The 17,317-nt window shown below is 42.3% G+C and overlaps 1 protein-coding gene across 1 annotated transcript; it reads left to right on the forward strand.

Moving 5' to 3' along the window:
• Nucleotides 1-960: 960 nt before the first annotated feature.
• LOC101787745 (spermatogenesis-associated protein 31E1-like) lies at nt 961-7,084 on the forward strand. Its single transcript, XM_005006310.2, has 4 exons — nt 961-1,188; nt 2,010-2,067; nt 2,595-2,655; nt 2,922-7,084. Exons 1-4 carry the CDS (start codon nt 994-996, stop codon nt 7,024-7,026), a joined length of 4,419 nt encoding a protein of 1,472 aa, XP_005006367.2. The 5' UTR covers nt 961-993; the 3' UTR covers nt 7,027-7,084.
• Nucleotides 7,085-17,317: the final 10,233 nt, after the last annotated feature.

Here is a 17,317-nt window from a genome sequence, read left to right on the forward strand (position 1 = left end):
TATTTTTCCAGAAGAATTAAAAACATCATACCACAGCGACGTTTGTGCACTCATGTTTAAAAGAGCACAGTTTTTCATACCTAAACCTTGGAAACAACCCAAACGTCCATCAACAGCCGAACTGACTAAAAAGATGGGCTATAATCATACAAGCATGTACTACTCAACTATAAAGAAGGATAAACTCGAGGCTTTCTTAGGTAAATGGATGCAACTAGAGACCATATTGATAGGTGAAACAAATCAGATGTGCATGTGTGAACATATTGTCTTCCTAGTGTAAGAAACTCAAAGAGTTTACAATATCCAAAATGTACAATGCATATCGTGAAAGGACAAGAATCCCCCCAAAAGGAAATAACAACTGGAATGGAGGAAAGCAGAAAAGAAGGAAAAGAAAAAAATATATATATTTACACATGCAAGGTAGCTAAGATAACTAATTTCTAGTTCATTGAAAAGAAAGAATTGTGCTTATATTGTTTGATCAATTTTAATCTGAACAACTAAACTGAGGATAAAAATATGCAATATATTAAGCATTATTAATTTTCTATTGTCTTGTTTTGAAATTCTGTATTATAGTTTTTATTGTTTTATGTCTTTAAATTAAAATTAAAAAATACTGGAGAAGACTAAAACTTTTCAACAATCGCAAAACTGACAGAGCTCAGGCAGAGGATTCCAAGGAAGCAGCTGGAAAGGAGGGGCAGAATTCCAAATAGATTAGCCCATGCCTTTTGGAGGTTGACAAAGGGGAGCTGGCAGGAGGGATCTGGGAGGCTCAGGAGATTGGGGTGGGGCTTACTGGCTGCACAGTAGGGGAAGGGCAGTGACTGAGCCTCAGCTTCTTGTCACAGCTCCCCTGCCCACTGGGAGGGGTGCTTTGTGACAAGGATAGTAGAGCTCTGTGACCTAGACCTGAGGCCCTCCTTTCTGGTCTGCCAGGAAACACTCAGGGCTCAGTTGCCAGACAGCGACTGTGCGATTCAGATGTTAGAGAATCTTGTCTCTCTTCTGAAGAGCATTTGTACCCCATGGCTAAGCCTCAGCTCCAACCCTTGGGCTATGGATATGATCCTTGCCTTTGTGGGTGGACTGGGGATCTACCTCGTGTTACTGCCCTTCCTACCGGATAAGCCATCGGTACCAACACCAACACCTACGGAGAAGAAACGTTCTAGAAGGGTGAGAGATCCTCAAGCCACATGCAACAAAGAACAACTCTCTCTTTCTTCTACTCTTCTTTCTACTACTTTTCCAAATGAAGGGGAGACCAATGAGGGAGAAATTCACAGGAAAGATTTAGAACATCATTCTTTACTTATTCCTTCCTTCCTTTCTTTTTCTTTCTTTCTTTCCTTCTTTTTCTTTCTCTTTCTTTCCTCTTTCTCTCTCTTTCTTTCTTTCTTTCTCTCTTTCTCTTTCTTTCTTTCTTTCTTTCTTTCTTTCTTTCTTTCTTTCTTTCTTTCTTTCTTTCTTTCTTTCTTTCTTTCTTTCTTTCTTTCTTTCTTTCTTTCTGAACCAGGCACTGAAATCAAACTGTATTTCAGTGACCAAGGACCAGATTCTCAAGAGCACAGGAGACCTCTGCAGAAGGACAGAGCCACAGCACTTGTTCCAAGAAGCCCTTCTTGGAGCAAGTTCCTCTGGCCGAGTCTTGTCTGTGTGCTGCGATGATCCATGGGCAGTGCTGAGCCCCTGAGAGTTTCCTAGCAGAGCCTAGAACCACTTCTGTCCTCAGGAAGCAGATTCTACTTGGGAGCTGAGATATGCCTATAGACACCTCTGCTTTCTGAGCAGAGATTCTGTGCTGTGAAAAAGACAGGCATGGTAGAGCTTGCTTAGAAACCTTTTGTGCTTTCCAAAGAAGGAAAACTGAAGCCACTTTAAAAATGAATTTCATTTGTTAAATTGGAAAGTTATATTATTCAAGGACTTCAGTAGAATTACTAGGGAGGGGAGAGAGAGCACTGGACTCAAGCCTGCCTGTCTTTCTTGTCTCTCAGTACCACATGGTGAAGAAGGACTGGAGTAGGATCCGAAAAAGGAGCTGCCCTCCGAGAGGTGAGGTTTGCTTCTTCCACCCGAGGGGCCTTGACTTTGCTTGTCCCTGAGCACCTAGAGACTCCTTCTCTGAGAATGCCAGCTGGAGAGGTAGGAGAGGGTGGCTGGCTCCTGTGGACATTTTCCAGACTCTTTGCTTGGAACAAAGCTGTGACAGACTTGGGGACGGATGATGTCCAGGAGAGGTGAAGTGGGTGTCTGTGGACCAGTGCTGCCTGAATTCCATTGTGTGAACTCTTTCTACAGCTGTGGAGAACTGCTTTACTTCGCTATTACACATCCCTCTTTGAGATGATCTGTGCTTTGTCCTCCACAGGAAAGTTATGAAGAACCTGGAGGTTAACAGAGATGGGGCCACCTTGTAAATGCTTAAGTGCTGTCTCTCTGAGTGACTTGGTATCACTGTCACTGGTTTGGACGGTGATGCATGGATTCCACACTTGAGTTTCTCATTTTTCACCAAAGAAACATTCCCTTCAATCTCTTTTTTTTTCTCCACTATAACCCTTCTCTCCATCCTTTTCCAGCTCGCAGATATTTCTGGGAGGAAGGAGAAGAGATTAATGACCTGGATTCACTTCTGCACAGGTGAGAAACTTTCTACTTCTCTCTATGTCTGCTCCCTACCAGGGATCTGAAGTGACCTGTGGGGCTTAGGCTGAGCTTGGTGAGTGTTAGGGGCCCTACAATTTGGAATGGGGTGTGACTAAAACCCTGGGTGCAAGACCTTTGTAGCGTCATAATGTGGGGCCTTGGAGAGCCCATAGACAACAGCGGTCTTCCCCTATGCAGGCTGCCTGACCTTCCATTCCCATCTGTTCCTGTCTATAGCTTGTGCCTTTTGTCTTCTTCAGCCACCTGGGGAATCCCCTACAGGGTAGCAGACTCAATCAATTCTCAAGAGAAGATGCCCGTGGTGAGAAGTTCCAACCGTTATCTGCTAGAGCTGACCGAGCAAGTAGGCAGCCTTTGGAGGACATGTTTGTCACCGCTTCATCCTCACTGGTTTCCCAGATTCCTTCAGTTGAGCACCTCCCATTTCCGACCTCTACCTTGTCATCTGGTCTGAAGACATTGCCAGTTTCTCTGGGGTCACAGTCCCCCGTGAGGGCCTCTTCACCACCAGAGCCTTCAGGTCCTCTAAGATGTCCGTCACCCCAGCCATTTTCACTTTCCTCTTCCCCATTGCATTCTCCTGGCCCCATGGCCTCCCCACCACCTCTGCCAGACCCCGGCCTGGCTCTTCCTCAGCAGGATTCATCCCTCCTCCCACTGGGGACCATCCCAAGAAGCTCCTCTCCACCCAACCAGTGCTCATTGCCTTCTCCTGTCCCAGCAATTTCAATTCTTGGTCACTCAGTCTGTGCCATCTCAGCCCTTCCCCAGTGTCAGGAGCCTCCCACAGCTGTGTCCCACTCCAGCTTATCCAACAGTGAAGCCCAAGGAGGTCATTTTATCTGCCAATCGCCAGTGGCCTCATTCTTGGCAGACAACACCTTCACACAGGTGGAGAATGGTAGTTCTCATTTCCTCAATCCTGATGTCCAGGAGGTGCTAGAAATACTCATCACCAAGAAAGTGGAACTGAAGATCTCTAAGATGACTAAAGAGAATGGGCAAGACAGACCTTTGTATTCTTTGGGGAATATATTAAAGTCCCTGGGCAAAGAACAGGACCCTATCATGTCACAACCTTTCTGGAAAACAAAAGAAGAAGCAGAGTATTTTCCTGCTTTGCCACAGCTCCCCTATGTGAAGATCTTTGGGGATCATGTGCAACATACAGGGAGCCAGTTTTTCTGGGGCCTCCCAGTTCTACACAGTGAGTCCCTGGTGGAAAACACCAGAGTGACTGACGCCTCAGTGCAGTTTTCTACCATGTTATTCAATGGACTCTGTAATTATGTCCCAGCACAAATTCAGTCCAATGTTTCTCCACAACTCTATCCCCCTCGGCCCCAGGGCCACCATTTGGCCCTGCCCCACACATTTACTCAAGCTCTGCCTCCATCCCAAACCCCATCTGTGTCTCAGATACAGACCCAGGAGCATGCTCCATCTCTCCCAATTGTTCCTTGCCATTCACCTCAAGCCAGGACGTGGGAAGTGTCTAGTCTTAAGGGTCAGAACGGAAAGCAATATCCTGTTTCACATACTGTTCAATACCTAGGACGTGAATATTTGAAGCAGCCAGAGGAAAAGAGAGGGTTTCCTCCTGTAGTTAAAAGATCTCAGAAAGTCTTTAGCCAGCCTGCTGACAAACATGAGGTCATCCAGAAAACCAAGTCCTCTGGCAAGCTCCCAGTGGATGTTATCTACTTTACGATTCGTGAACAACTCGAGGAGCATCTTCAAGTAAGATTGATGTGTGGGCTGCCCCAGAAGGTTCACCTACCTCTGAACAAGGAAAAAGACCCAGGAAACAGGCAGGCAAAGGAAAATTGTGGGCCTTCCCAGACTTCAGTGATTTCAGACAAAAGCAGTCAGGTCATACAAAAGACCATGTCAGAGTGTCCAGAAATATCCCAGACAGGGAAACACTCAAGCAATGACCTGGAGAAGACCCCAAAAGACTTATTCATGGGTCTAGAAATGTCTGTGGTGAATGAACTAGACTCAATCTGTGACTCAGCATCACCAAGGAAAGTGTTGAGACTCCTAAGAAGTGATTCAGGAAATGATCCAGCCATCAGTCCAGGTAAGAAAAACCTAGAAGACAATGAGAGCATCTATCCAAGTGGGAAGGTTGAGCAGACAGGGGAAGGAATCACTGTGGATAATGGTCATTCCACACTCACTGTTGATCATGCCTGTGAACATCCTGGGAACTCAAATGTCCCCATGGAAACTGGGGATGAGCCATCTTTGCAGGGTCAGGAGTATGGCAAGAATGCTCAGGACCTCTCTATCCTCGATGCTGGGACTAGGCAGATGCTGGAAGCACATCTCAAAAGGCTCTGTGTGAGACACAGGTGGAGCCTAGCTTTCAAAGTCATCAGGGTTATTTTGAGACTGAAAACCAGTCACATTTCATTGCTTCCACAGCCTGCCTCTTCCTCCTCAGCCTCCCAAAACTCCAAGCCTGACTCCACCCACCAAGATATAAAATTGTACGGAGAACCATCTGAGAATATTCCAGGAGAGAACATGAAAACAGCTATGTCAGTTCTCAAAATGCAGGGTCCTGTCACTGGTCATTCATTCAAATCCTGTATGATGAGTCTACCTGGTGATGACCATGAGCCCTCAGAAGCTGTACTAACTGGACAAGAGACCAGCCTGACTGCTCAGCCCCATATATACTGCCCTGAGAGCAGAGTCCAGCATCCTGATACTGTCTCAGTGCCAGGGAGAGGCAGCATTGGTTCAAGTCCAGTATCAGTAATGGACAAATATCAGCCTCAGGAGAGAGGAGGTGTGGTCTCAAGTGACACTTCCCATCAAGTGTTGACAGGGGAGAAGAATGCAGGATCTCCATGTTCAAGGGACAGAGACATCCAGAAGACTATGGAGACAGAGGTGAAGAAATCAGTGGAGTGGGCAGTTACCAAGGAAGCCAGCATGATGTCACCCTCCCAAAATCTTAATGTGAGTCCAAGAATTTTAAAGTCTCCGGGACTCAATAAAAGCCTCCCCTCGCCCAAAATTTGTACTTTGCAGGAGACAGAGGTCTCGTCCTTGGGCATCCAGGCAATTTCAAAAAAGAAGGATCAGGATTTACCCACCAGAGTCCTTCTGCAAGACTTTGCCACTGGCGAGGTTCTTCAAGACTCTGCCTCAGAGATACCTCTTACCAAAGACATTCTGGCTTCTCAGGCTCGTCTGCCCAACACTCGAGGAGTGTCCAATAGCAGCACATCGCCTTCCCAAGGAATAGTCAGTCTCTTAATGCAAGACAGAATTAGCCAGGGTCAAAAGGAGCCCGGGATCTCAAAACTCCAGGATCCAGTGGAGATCAAGAGTAACACGTTTGATTCACCTGAGAGTGGAGGGGGCTTTGTGAGCCCCAGTAAAATGATCACTAGTCACCCATCACCTTCCCGAGGGCTAAGTGACCACTCAGGGAGGGACACGGTGGGCCAGGAACAGAAGGAGCCCAGGGTGCCCAAATCCCAGGAGCCCAGGATGAGCAAGAGCCATGTGTCTGCTCCACCTGAGAAGAAAGGGAGCTTTGAGAGGCCCAAACCAGGAGGGAAGGAAACGCAAAGTGCAGGAAGAAAGGAGGTTGGAAGGCTGATGCCCCCTCCTCAGATCAGGGAGGTAAGAGGCATTGCAGGACGCAAACTCCAGTCAGAGAAGAAAATGTTACCTTCAGAAGTCACCATTGGGACCCGAGTCTGGAACTTTCTGCAGAACATACTGCCCTCAAAAGACAAAGGGGAGGCAGAGCCCCTGCAGAAAGCCAAGCCCCGAGCAGCTGTGACCCAAAGTCAAGGTTTAGGTACCAAAGACAGGGTCTTTAGGGACACAGGCACTGTGGAAGCCCACGTGCTCATGAGTACTGTTGGACGGATCGTAAAGGAGAAAATGAAGCAACACTATGAATTTTCTGCCTCAAAAGAAAACTTGCAGAAAAGGGGACCACAGGGAGATAGGTGGTCCTCCTGCCACAAGAATGCTTCCTATCCACAGCAAAAGAGAATCGTCAGCAACATGGCCTGTGGTCCGCAGGCCAGGCCCCAGCGCCCCAGCCATGTGATGAATGGAAGCTTGATCAGAGACAAGGCAAACAATCCTGCCTTCCCTCCCAGGGAGCCTGGGCCCCTACCTGGTCACTTCCACAGGAGGCCCATGGGGGCTGGAGCCTCAGAGCCCCCTGTTCACTGCTCCAGGCACTATGCCCTTCAGAGAACTGTGTTCCCCAATCAATCACATAATGCTTCCCACATCCGTCCTGGGGAAAAATCTTTGCTGAGCAAACCTGCTCTGTCTCATACAGGCAGGTCTGGTATGGGCTAAGGTCATCTTTCTACAGAGATGTCTGTGGAATCCCAATAAATGACTTTTTCTCATCAGATGGTGTGGTTTCTGTCTGTGTTGTGTTGAGGCTTGAGAAGTGAGTTTGATTTTCTAAAGAGCAGCCTCGGGCTATGACTTAGGCAAGTCCCTTGGTGTCTCCAAACTTCCTTTCTTGATCCTCGTGAGCTCAGTGCCAGGCTTTTCAGCTCACCCCTTCCTCTTGAAAGGCTCAGGAATGCTCAGAAAATAGTATGATGAGTCCCCCAACATGCTATGATTAGCAAATCGAGGTGTTCACATTTATTTCCTGGGTGAGGATTGTTAGGAGCAAAGCTAGGAAGGGTTAAATTTAAGGGAGCTCTGGAAGTAGAAAAAGGTTCTTATGGAAGGCAGCATTTTGGACCACAAACCATTGTTGCTGTTTTCTGAAGCAGCTTCTGAGTCACCTTACAAGGCATGGGAGAAAAAAATGTAGTGATGCTGCTGGTGCTGTTCCACAGAAATGCGGGCTGTAAAAGCAGGGTGGTGTGGGGCCAACAGCCTTATTTGCCAGATTTGCCAAAGGGTAACTTCTGACTCTTCCTGAAATTCAAAATGTCAATGAAAAGTAAATGTTGTGAATCTATTCAAGACATTGAAACCACCACAAACACACAAAAAAAATTCTCACCGAAGAGTCTGGGTCTGGCTTACAAAGTCGTCTTGGTAAAATTGGCTGCTAATGTTTATTCTTTTTAAAATTCATTTATTTTTATTTAAAGAGAAAAAATAAAACAAGAAGGGTAGAAATAATACATAATTAAAAAATAAACAGCAAGAAATCACTAGTTGATAATTACATATTATCCTCTTAGAAATAGTTGTTCAAGTTACAAAAGTAAACCATACAAAGTGGACATTCAAACAGTGAGATGGCAAACAGTTCTGTTTAAGAATCCAACAAAAACTTAGTAATATGGTTATCTATCCTACACACTTAAACGTATATGCAATTATATCCTTTAGAGCACTTTTTTTTTTGTCTTTTTCATTTTTATTGGTACCAGGGACCGAACTCATGACCGCCTGCTTGCAAGGCAGGTGCTTATGCCTCTGAGCTAAATCCCCAGCCCCTAGAGCACTTTCTTTTCCTCTCTTTTTTACAACAGCAATTACACATTTAGAATTATATTACTCCCACAGTTCTTACTTTTTACACTAGAGACACAATGTCGTGTTTATAAATATGATTCTTATTTATTTCACTAATGAGGATAGTCTCAAGTTGTCTCCATTTGCTTATGAAGGCCTCAAGATCATCCTTTATAGCTGAATGATATTCCATTGTATAAAATATACCAAATCTTTTTCACCCACTCTGCGGTTGATAGGCATTTTGGTTGTTTCCAAGATTTAGCTATTACAAATTGTGCTGCTGTGAACATGGATGCACATATATCACTGTGACATGACATTTTCCGTTTTTTTGGGAAAATACCCAGGAGAGGAATAGCTGGGTTGAATGGAACTTCTAATCCTAGTCTTCTGAGAAATCTGCATACTGATTTCCATAGTGGTTGCACCAGTCTACACTCCCACCAACAGTGAAGTGTTCCTTTTTCCGCATAGCCTTGCCAACATTTGTTATCAGTTGATTTCTTGCTGGCAGCTATTCTGTCTGGAGTGAGATGAAATCTCAATGCTGTTTGAATTCGCATTTTTTGAATGACCAGTGATGATGAGCGTTTCTTCATGTATTTATTTGCCATTTGTATATCTTCATCTGAGAACTGTGTGTTCATCTCAGAGGCCCATTTTTGGACAGGCCTTTGAATTTGGGGCTTAATGTTTTTCAATTCTCTTTTTATGTTCTGGATATAAGTCCTTTGTGTGAGGGGTTGCTGGCTAAAATTCTTTCCCATTCCATGGGTTTTCTTTTCACTCTGATGATGATTTCTTTTGAAGTGCAAAAACTTTTCAATAATATGAGATTCCCAGTTGTTGTTTCTTTGAAGTATTTTCCATGCAGTTTGTGTTTTGTTCATAAATTCTCTGCCTACCCCTATGTCTCCAAGATTTCTGCCTACCTTGTCTTCCAGTAGATTTAATGTTCGTGTTTTAATATTTAGATCTTTGTTCCATTTTGACTTTAGTTTTGTGCATGGTGATAGGCATGGATTTAGTTTCAGTCTTTGGCATGTGGAGAGCCAATTTTTCCAACACCATTTATTAAAGAGATTATCCTTCTTCCAGTGAACATGTGCAGCCCCTTTGTCAAATATCACATGGCTGCGTGTCTTTGTAGTTGTGCTTGCACCTTCTACTCTATTTCATTGATCCTCAGGTCTATTTCTTTGTCAGGGCCATGATGATTTTATCACTGTGGCTTTGAAGTATAGTTTCAAGTCAGGAATTGAGGTGCCTCCTGCCTTGCCTTTGTTTCCCAGAATCATCTTTGCTATTCTAGGTTTCTTCTGTTTCCAAATGAATTTTAGGAATGTTTTCTCTTGATCTATGAGGTATATTGATGGTATTTTGATTGGGATTGCATTAAATCTGTGTAACAGTTTTGGGAGTATGACTGTTTTCACAGTGTTGATTCTTCCTAACCAAGAGCAAAGAATAGCCATCCATTTTCTATATCCTTTTTTAGTGTAGCATAATTTTCAGCATATAGGTCTTTTACATTCTTAGTTAGGTTGATTCCTAAGTATTTCATTTTTATAGATGCTATTGTGAAGGGAGATATTACCATAATTTCTCTCTCAGTGAGTGTTTTGTTTGTGTACAGGAATGCTATTGATTTTTCAGCATTGACTTTGTATCCAGCTACACTGTTGAATTTGTTTATTTCCTCTAGTAGTCTTTTAGTGGAGTTTTTGGATCTTCTACGTAGAGTACCATATCTTCTGCAAATAGTGATAATTTAACTTCTTTCTTTCCTATCTTTATTCCTTTTATTTCTCTCTTTTCTGATTGCTGTGGCTAGTGTTTCCAGAACTATATTGAATAGGAGTGGTGATAGTGGACATTCTTCTTTTGTTCCTGATTTTAATGTGAAAGCTTTCAGTTTTTGTCCATTTATTATAATGTTGGCTGTTGGTTTGTCATATATGGCTTTTATAAGGTTGAGGTGGACACCATGTATTCTGAGTTTCTGAAGGGTTTTTATCATGAACAAGTGTTTTTGGTTCTGTTGATGTGGTGTATTACATTTATTGATTTGCGTATGTTAAACCATCCTTGCATATCTGAATGAATCTCAGTTGGTCATGATGTATAATCTTCTTGATGATTTGCTGCATTCTATTTACCAGTATTTTATTGAGAACCTTCTCACCAATGTTCATTAGTGAGATTGGTCTATAATTCTGCTTTTTGGTTGGGTTTTTCTCTGGTTTTGGTAAGAAAGTGATACTTGCCTCCAGGAATGATTTAGGGAGGTTTGTTTCCTCTTCAATTTCATTGATGATTTTAAGGAGTATTAGCATCAATTCTACTCTAAATTTCTTGTAGAATTCAGCTGTGAATCCATCAGGACCTGGGATTTTCTTGGTTGGTAAGTTTTTAATTACATTTTCAATTTCAATAGCTGATAATGGGTTATTTAAAATTGGGAAAAGTTGTTCTGGGGACTGTGGCCATTTTTTATCTCTATCTAGTATGTCTTTCAATATTCTTTCTAGGATTAGCTTGGTGGACGTGAATGTCTTCTGCTCTACTTTGTCATGGAAGTATCTTGTTTCTCCATTAAATTTGAATGTAAGTTTTACTGTCAACATCACTCTGGATTGAAAGCTGTTTTCTTTCAGGGCTTGAAATACTTCACTCCAAGCTTGTCTTGACTTGAGGGTTTGTGCTGAAAAGTCTGCTGTGATTCTAATAGACTTTCCTTTATAGTTGAGTTGTGTCTTTTCTCTAACAGCTTTTAGTATTCTGTTTTTATGCTGTATGTCTGAGACATTATTATATGTCTGGGTGTAGATTTTTTTCTTTTTATTTAAGGAGAAAAAGAAAAAAACAAAAAGGGTACAAGTAATACAAAATTTAAAAAATAAACAGTAAGAAATCACTAGTTAATAGATTACATGTTCTCATCTTAGAAATAGTTGTTCAAGTTACAAAATTGAAGCATATAAAGTGGACTTTCAAACAGTGAGACTGCAAACAGTTTTGCTCAATGATCCAAAAAAAAAAAAAAACTCAGTAATATGGTTATCTATCTTATACACTTAAACATATATGCAGTTATAACCTTCAGAGCACTTTCTTTTCTTTTTTTTTTTTTTTTGTAAAATGACAATTACACATTTTGGGTTTTATTACTCCCACAGTTCTTGTTACTTTTTTTGAAGAGAGTGAAACCAAATGCGACATATCAGAACAGAGTCAGTCAAATCAAAATGGTGGACATAATAATGTAAAAACAAAATACAAGGTGATCAACAGTGGTTACCATACTGCCTCTTGCTAATTTAAGAAGAATTGCCAGTTATAATAAAATTGAACAAAACATTAAAGAATAAAACCAAAGCATTGGAGACATTACAGGACTTTAAAAGAAGATAATAGTCAACCGGAATGGGCCTCATAATGAATCTTACTGTCTTCACAGTTTTGCCTATACTTTCGAACTTGGTACTATCAAACAAAGCAGAATAGGGGAAAATCAGTCAAAACAAGATGGTGAGGGCAATACAGGATTTCAAATCAAGTTAATAGGAAAGCAAAGTAGGTTACTATAATGTATCCTGCTATTTTTAAAATTTATTTTTCCCTTAATTAAAAAGATAAAAAGAAAAAAGTAAATAATTAAAAAAGGGGGGGGGGATCGAGATAAAAGAGGGCATAACAACATAACAGTGCAGGTCAAAACATAACTATTTAAACAAAATAGTGTTTCACCACAAGATATCCTGACATAAAAGTAGTTATCATAGTGTCTCTTTCCTTGAAATCTTTGAGTATAACTTGGTATACTGTAGCACCAAACATATCAAGACACTATAAAACCATTCAAGAGAATGACAGTATACAGGGTATTTAGAACCAATTAACAGAAAATAAACAATGGTTTCTATATAATCTCCTTGTCTATAAAAGTTTTTACTTACATTATCATATATAATAAAATTCAATAAGATACAACCTTTTAAGGTTGAAGACAGAAGAACACAAGTTTGATGGGACTTCAAAACAAGATGATATTAAATCAGCACTTGCTATTATGATGTCTTGTTTTCTCCAAAATAGCTGTTCCTACCATCCAATCTTCTCTGCTTCATTTCGTTGAGCTCTTTTTCTGTCATTTGTTGTCAGTTTGTCTTCTTCATTTCACTTTCTGCTCCATTCATTGGCCTCCCTGCCACTATTTCTGGAATCTTGATATTTTCCTTTTTAGAATATCCTGCAGTATTCTCTGTAAAGTTGAATTGGTGGTTGCAAATTCCCCTAGTTCCTCTTTATCCTGGAAGCACCTTGTTTTGCCATCAATTTCTAGGGACAGTTGTGCAGGATATATCAATCTTGGCTGGAGGTTATTATCTTTCAAAGCTTGTATTATTTTCCCCCATGCTCTTCGTGATTTGATGGTGTGTGCCGAGAAGTCTGCTGTAATTCTGATGGGTGTTCCCTTGTAAGTGATCTGTTTCTTGTCTCTGATGGCTTTTAATATTCTGTTCTTATATTGGATTTCTGGAATTTTGATTATTATATGCCTGGGTGTAGCTCTGTTTGGGTTGTAGGTGGCTGGGGTCCTGTATGCCTCATACATCATACATCTGAGTATCTTTACCTTTTGCTAAATTAGGGAAATTCTCTTGGATTATTTTATTTTATTTTATTTTATTTTTGTCTTTTTCCTTTTTATCGGTACCGGGGATCGAACTCACGACTGCCTGCTTGCAAGGCAGGCGTTTATGCCGCTGAGCTAAATCCCCTGCCCCCTTGGATTATTTCTGTGAATAGCTTTTGTAATCCATTTGTTTGTGTCCCTACTTCTTTTATGTTCTTATTTATTAAGTTATAGATCCTCTTATCATCTTCTAGGCTTTGTATTGTTGCTGGGTTTTTTTTTTTTTTGTTATTTTTAAGAAGTTTTTCATTTCATGCTCCCATATTACAAATCTGCCCTGCAGTTCAGATAATCTATCCTTAGTTTCTTTCAAGCTGTTATGCCAGTTTTTGATAGAGTTTTTAGTTTCCTGGTAATCTCTTTGAACCTGCTTCATATATTCTATGTTTTCTCTATTTTCTCCATCAAACAATTCTCCCCCTTTTTCTGTTCTTCCATTCCACCATCTGTTTTTTCTTGGGTGGTGCTTAGCATTTCTTTAACTATTCTACTTATATCTTGCTTCAGGTTATTAATAACTTCATTCTTGAACTCGTCTATGAGGCTTTGGAGATAGCACTTTTTGTCTATTGGTGCCATGTCTGATATTGCATGTTTCTCAGGATTGGGGCGGAGAACCCTTTCTTGTTGCTCCCTCTTCACATATTTTTTGTTCCTTTTATACAAGCGAATATAGGAGGCCCAGTTTCTTTCTTTGTCAGTTACAGTTTGTTTGAATTGCGCTGGCTAGGTGTTTCCACCCACTGCAGTGTACTAGGGAGACACAGACCTGGGCAGCCTAAACTGGGCCCGCCCCTCCAGCTCAACCTACCTAAGGCTTCACTGCTAGGGTGCACCTCCAGGCGCTGGGACCTGGTTTTGGCTAGCCTACTGGGTCTTAGTCTGTGGCGTCACCAAGGCCAGGCACTCCCCACCAATCCTGCTTGAGAGGGGAATATATGCCTAAGGACATTGCAGCCTCCTGTTCCGGCTAATCTGCCCAGTCCCAGTATTTCTTTAGCTGAAGCCTCCTACTCTGTGGAAGGGTCTCCGATCCACTCATTCACCGCAGGTCGATGCAGGGCTCCCGACCAGTCACGCTCTCAACTCCATTCACCACTTCCCATTCTCAGAGCTTTTGCACCTCTCTCCTTGCCGTGCTAATTGGGATGCAGCAGTGGCTGCAGGAAATTCAAATCACATCTTCCAGTGGCACAGGGTCCAGCTTCCTCACTGAGACTTTATCTGTTCCTGTTATAAAACCGGCATTGCGTTTCCAGTTGGTTTCTCTTAGTTTAGTTCGTTCCTGAGACGGCAAAGTATATCTCCCCTTGCTTAGGATTTATCGCCTGGCACCATACCTGGATTTTAAATGCGGTTTCTCAGAGAGCCTCCAAAGCTGCTGCTGTCTATCCACCATGTTCTCCCGGAAGTCCTGGGTGTAGATTTATGTTGGTTGTGACTGTTTGGCATTCTATATGCCTCACTTCTCTGCATATCAGATTTTTCCTCATGTTTGAGAAATTTTCATCTATTCTGTGAATATTTTAGTTATGTCATTTGCATTGACTCCTGCATCTTCACCGATGCCTATTAATTTTATATTTTTTCTCTTTGCATCGTCTTGAAGCTGCTGGATTTTCACTTCATGCTGCTGTGTTATTTTTAAAAGTTCTATCCTTTCATGAACACTAATTGTGATCCCATCCTCAAGGACCAAAATCCTATCCTCAGCTCCTATCCTTTAAATGGTTTTGCCAGCTTTGAATAGAAGTTTTTGTTTCTTGGATGTCTCTGAGTTTGTTTCATGAATTCTGCTTGTTTTCTGTATTGTTCATTCAAGGTTTCAGTCAGTTTCCCATGCTCCTGTACTTTTCCTCTATTTCTTCTTTAGCTGTGCTTAGCAACTCCTTTACTAAAGTTGTTATTTCTATCTTTACATGGGAGAGTACTTCTAATTTGATTTTCTGTATAGCCTCGTGGAGTTGTTTTTTTTTATTTCACTCACTATCTTCTTAGAGATTTCCCATGTTACTTTTGATTTCAATATCTCCTCTACTTGCTCCTGGTGAACTAGATGTTTGAGATTGCATTTTGCTTTTTTGTTTTTACATTTTCCCCTTTTGAGTTAATTTTTCATCCTTCAATCCCACTAGTGTCAACTGTAGTGTGTATCTTGGGGACCTGATGTTAGGTTGATGTTTGTCCAATTGCTGGGTCTCACAATATAGGGGGGGCAATCACCTGCCTTCCCACTGCAGGGCCTGTTGGGTGAGTCCTATATTCTTCTTGGGTGAGTCTGACAAGCCTCGTAGTATTGATGTAGGTCAACTTTTAGTTTCTGCTGTTACTTTATCTTCAGGTTATTCCAGGTCACTAAATCTCCCTTCTATAGTATTTGTGTTGGCTGAGGCCCTATTGTGTCCCTATTGTGTAGCTGTGTGTCTCATAAGCCCTTTTGATCTTCTCCAAGTTGGGGAAGTCCTTATTGGCACACTCCTCACACTACCTGATATTTTCTGTGTGCAGGAAGGGGTCATCCACATCTTGTCAGACTCACTAAGGTCTTACAGTTAGTTGGAGGGAGCTTTACTACTGGCCTATTTACCCACCGTATACCTCCAGTTTAGGGGAATACTCACCACACTGACTGGAGCCTGCCAAGATCTTCCATTTGGGTGAGGCAGTCACTAGCTAGCACAGTTAATCCTCTGAAGTCCAAGTTTCCGGGAGAAAGGGTGGGAGCTCTGGCTGGAGTTCCCTGGTCCTGCAAGGTCGTCCGTGGAGACAGCAGGAGTTGCAGGAGAGGACCTGGTCTAGGTCAGCCCCATGTGTGCCTCTGGTTGGAGTTCTAGGTCCTGCAAGGTGTTCTGGGGAGACCAGGGGCATCACAGGAGAAGCCTAAGTCTAGGCTGGCCCCAGGTGTGCCTTTATTAATGTTTATTCTTGGGTAATTCTCTTTGATGCATGTATGTACATCTATCTGCTCCAGTTTATTACTTCCATAATTCACAATTCTCAATCACAAGCCTTAAACCAACACCTGATTTTATAACAGAAAGTGTCCCCTGGGGACATAGGATAGTGTCAGTTCCAGCCAGTTTAAACTGCCACTTTCAACTGTCAGTGTACTTCAGTTGCTGTTACTCAACCATGTTTCCCTTTCTCAGAAGAGGCTGGACTTCCACCTCAGTGAGGGCCAATTCCTGAAGGACAAGCCCCTCTTCTTCTGTCCTTCTGCTTCTATTCTCTCAGGAAAAGCTCTCTCCCTGAGCCTTGGGCCCCAACTTCTCTGGGAGTGATCCAAGCTGGGTCTAATCAAGTAATAAAGCTGATTCTTGCCTCCAAACCTCATGCCACTGGGTTCTTCATCATGGTTTTGCTATCACCATCCTCCTTCAAAAACCTAAAAAAATTTTAGTCCCCACTTCCCATTTCCACTTTGGGGTTGAAGGCTCTTATCTCCAAACCACTCTGTGTACCAAGCCTCTGCCTTGAATCATAACAGTTCTCACGCATTCCTTTCTATCACTTCCCACCTGTCCCATTCCATTAATGAGGTGACATGTGCTTCCAAAAGTGCCTTCTGCCATTACCATCCAAAGCTCCCCAGCCTTAACTAGTCTTTCCTTAGCCCACCCTTATCATCTACCCAGATTACACAGACTTTGACTCAGGTTCTGCCTAACAGTTCAACCTCATCTTGTGGGGCCCCATTCACCACTAAGTTGCTTCTCATCACATTTTTATTAAGGTTATCAAAGACTTTGTCTCCTTCCCCAACAGGTACAGTAGCCCCTTAACCCACGGGCCACGCAGGGACTGGAACCCCCAATGAATCTCCAACCTCCTCTAAGTCCCAGACTCCTTAGCCCCACCAGCTCTCCCCTACCCATAAACAAACAAACTAACCAACAAAAACCAAACAGAACCTGTTATATAGCACAATAACTCCACACTATCAATAACATTTCCCTACCACAATCCTCTTGGTGCTTAACCCAACCACATTCACTCCTCAATATTGCCAGATACCTCTCATTTTACAATTCTTGACCTCAAATATCTATATATCTCTCTTGACTCCTGGTCCCCAAATACTTTTAGTTTTACCTGGATGTTTTCTAACACTGAAAATCCCCAGGAGCTTATTTAAACTGTCCTTTCTCAGGGGTTCTGTGACAGCCCATGCCATTTTAGACAAACTGGCTAAAGATCACTGTTTCTTCCCCTAAACCCTAGGTGCCATATTCAATATGTGGATGATTTTTGAATGGTACAACCCTTTTATGAATCCATAAATAACAGGCGCTGTTAAGTTATTTATTTTCCAAACCATAATGTGATCTCCAGACAAAAACCAGTTTTCTCAGACTGAGGTGACCTACCCTGAACTTCATTTTCCCCCTGTTCCTAAGGGAATCACAGGAGACTGCAAAGCCTCCTCTTTCAGATCCCCTCACCCCAATCAAATTCCAA

Source organism: Cavia porcellus, unplaced genomic scaffold (genome assembly GCF_034190915.1).
Source record: "Cavia porcellus strain 051 isolate PalLab524CR breed Dunkin Hartley unplaced genomic scaffold, mCavPor4.1 scaffold_6, whole genome shotgun sequence".
Lineage (NCBI taxonomy): Eukaryota > Metazoa > Chordata > Mammalia > Rodentia > Caviidae > Cavia > Cavia porcellus.

Bases quoted from the DNA above. Each gene is read 5' to 3' on its own strand.
- LOC101787745 (XM_005006310.2), top strand. From the start codon at position 994: ATGTTAGAGAATCTTGTCTCTCTTCTGAAGAGCATTTGTACCCCATGG. The intron at 2,068-2,594 runs GTGAGGTTTGCT...ATCCTTTTCCAG, and splicing joins AAGGAGCTGCCCTCCGAGAG to CTCGCAGATATTTCTGGGAG. The intron at 2,656-2,921 runs GTGAGAAACTTT...TGTCTTCTTCAG, and splicing joins CTGGATTCACTTCTGCACAG to CCACCTGGGGAATCCCCTAC.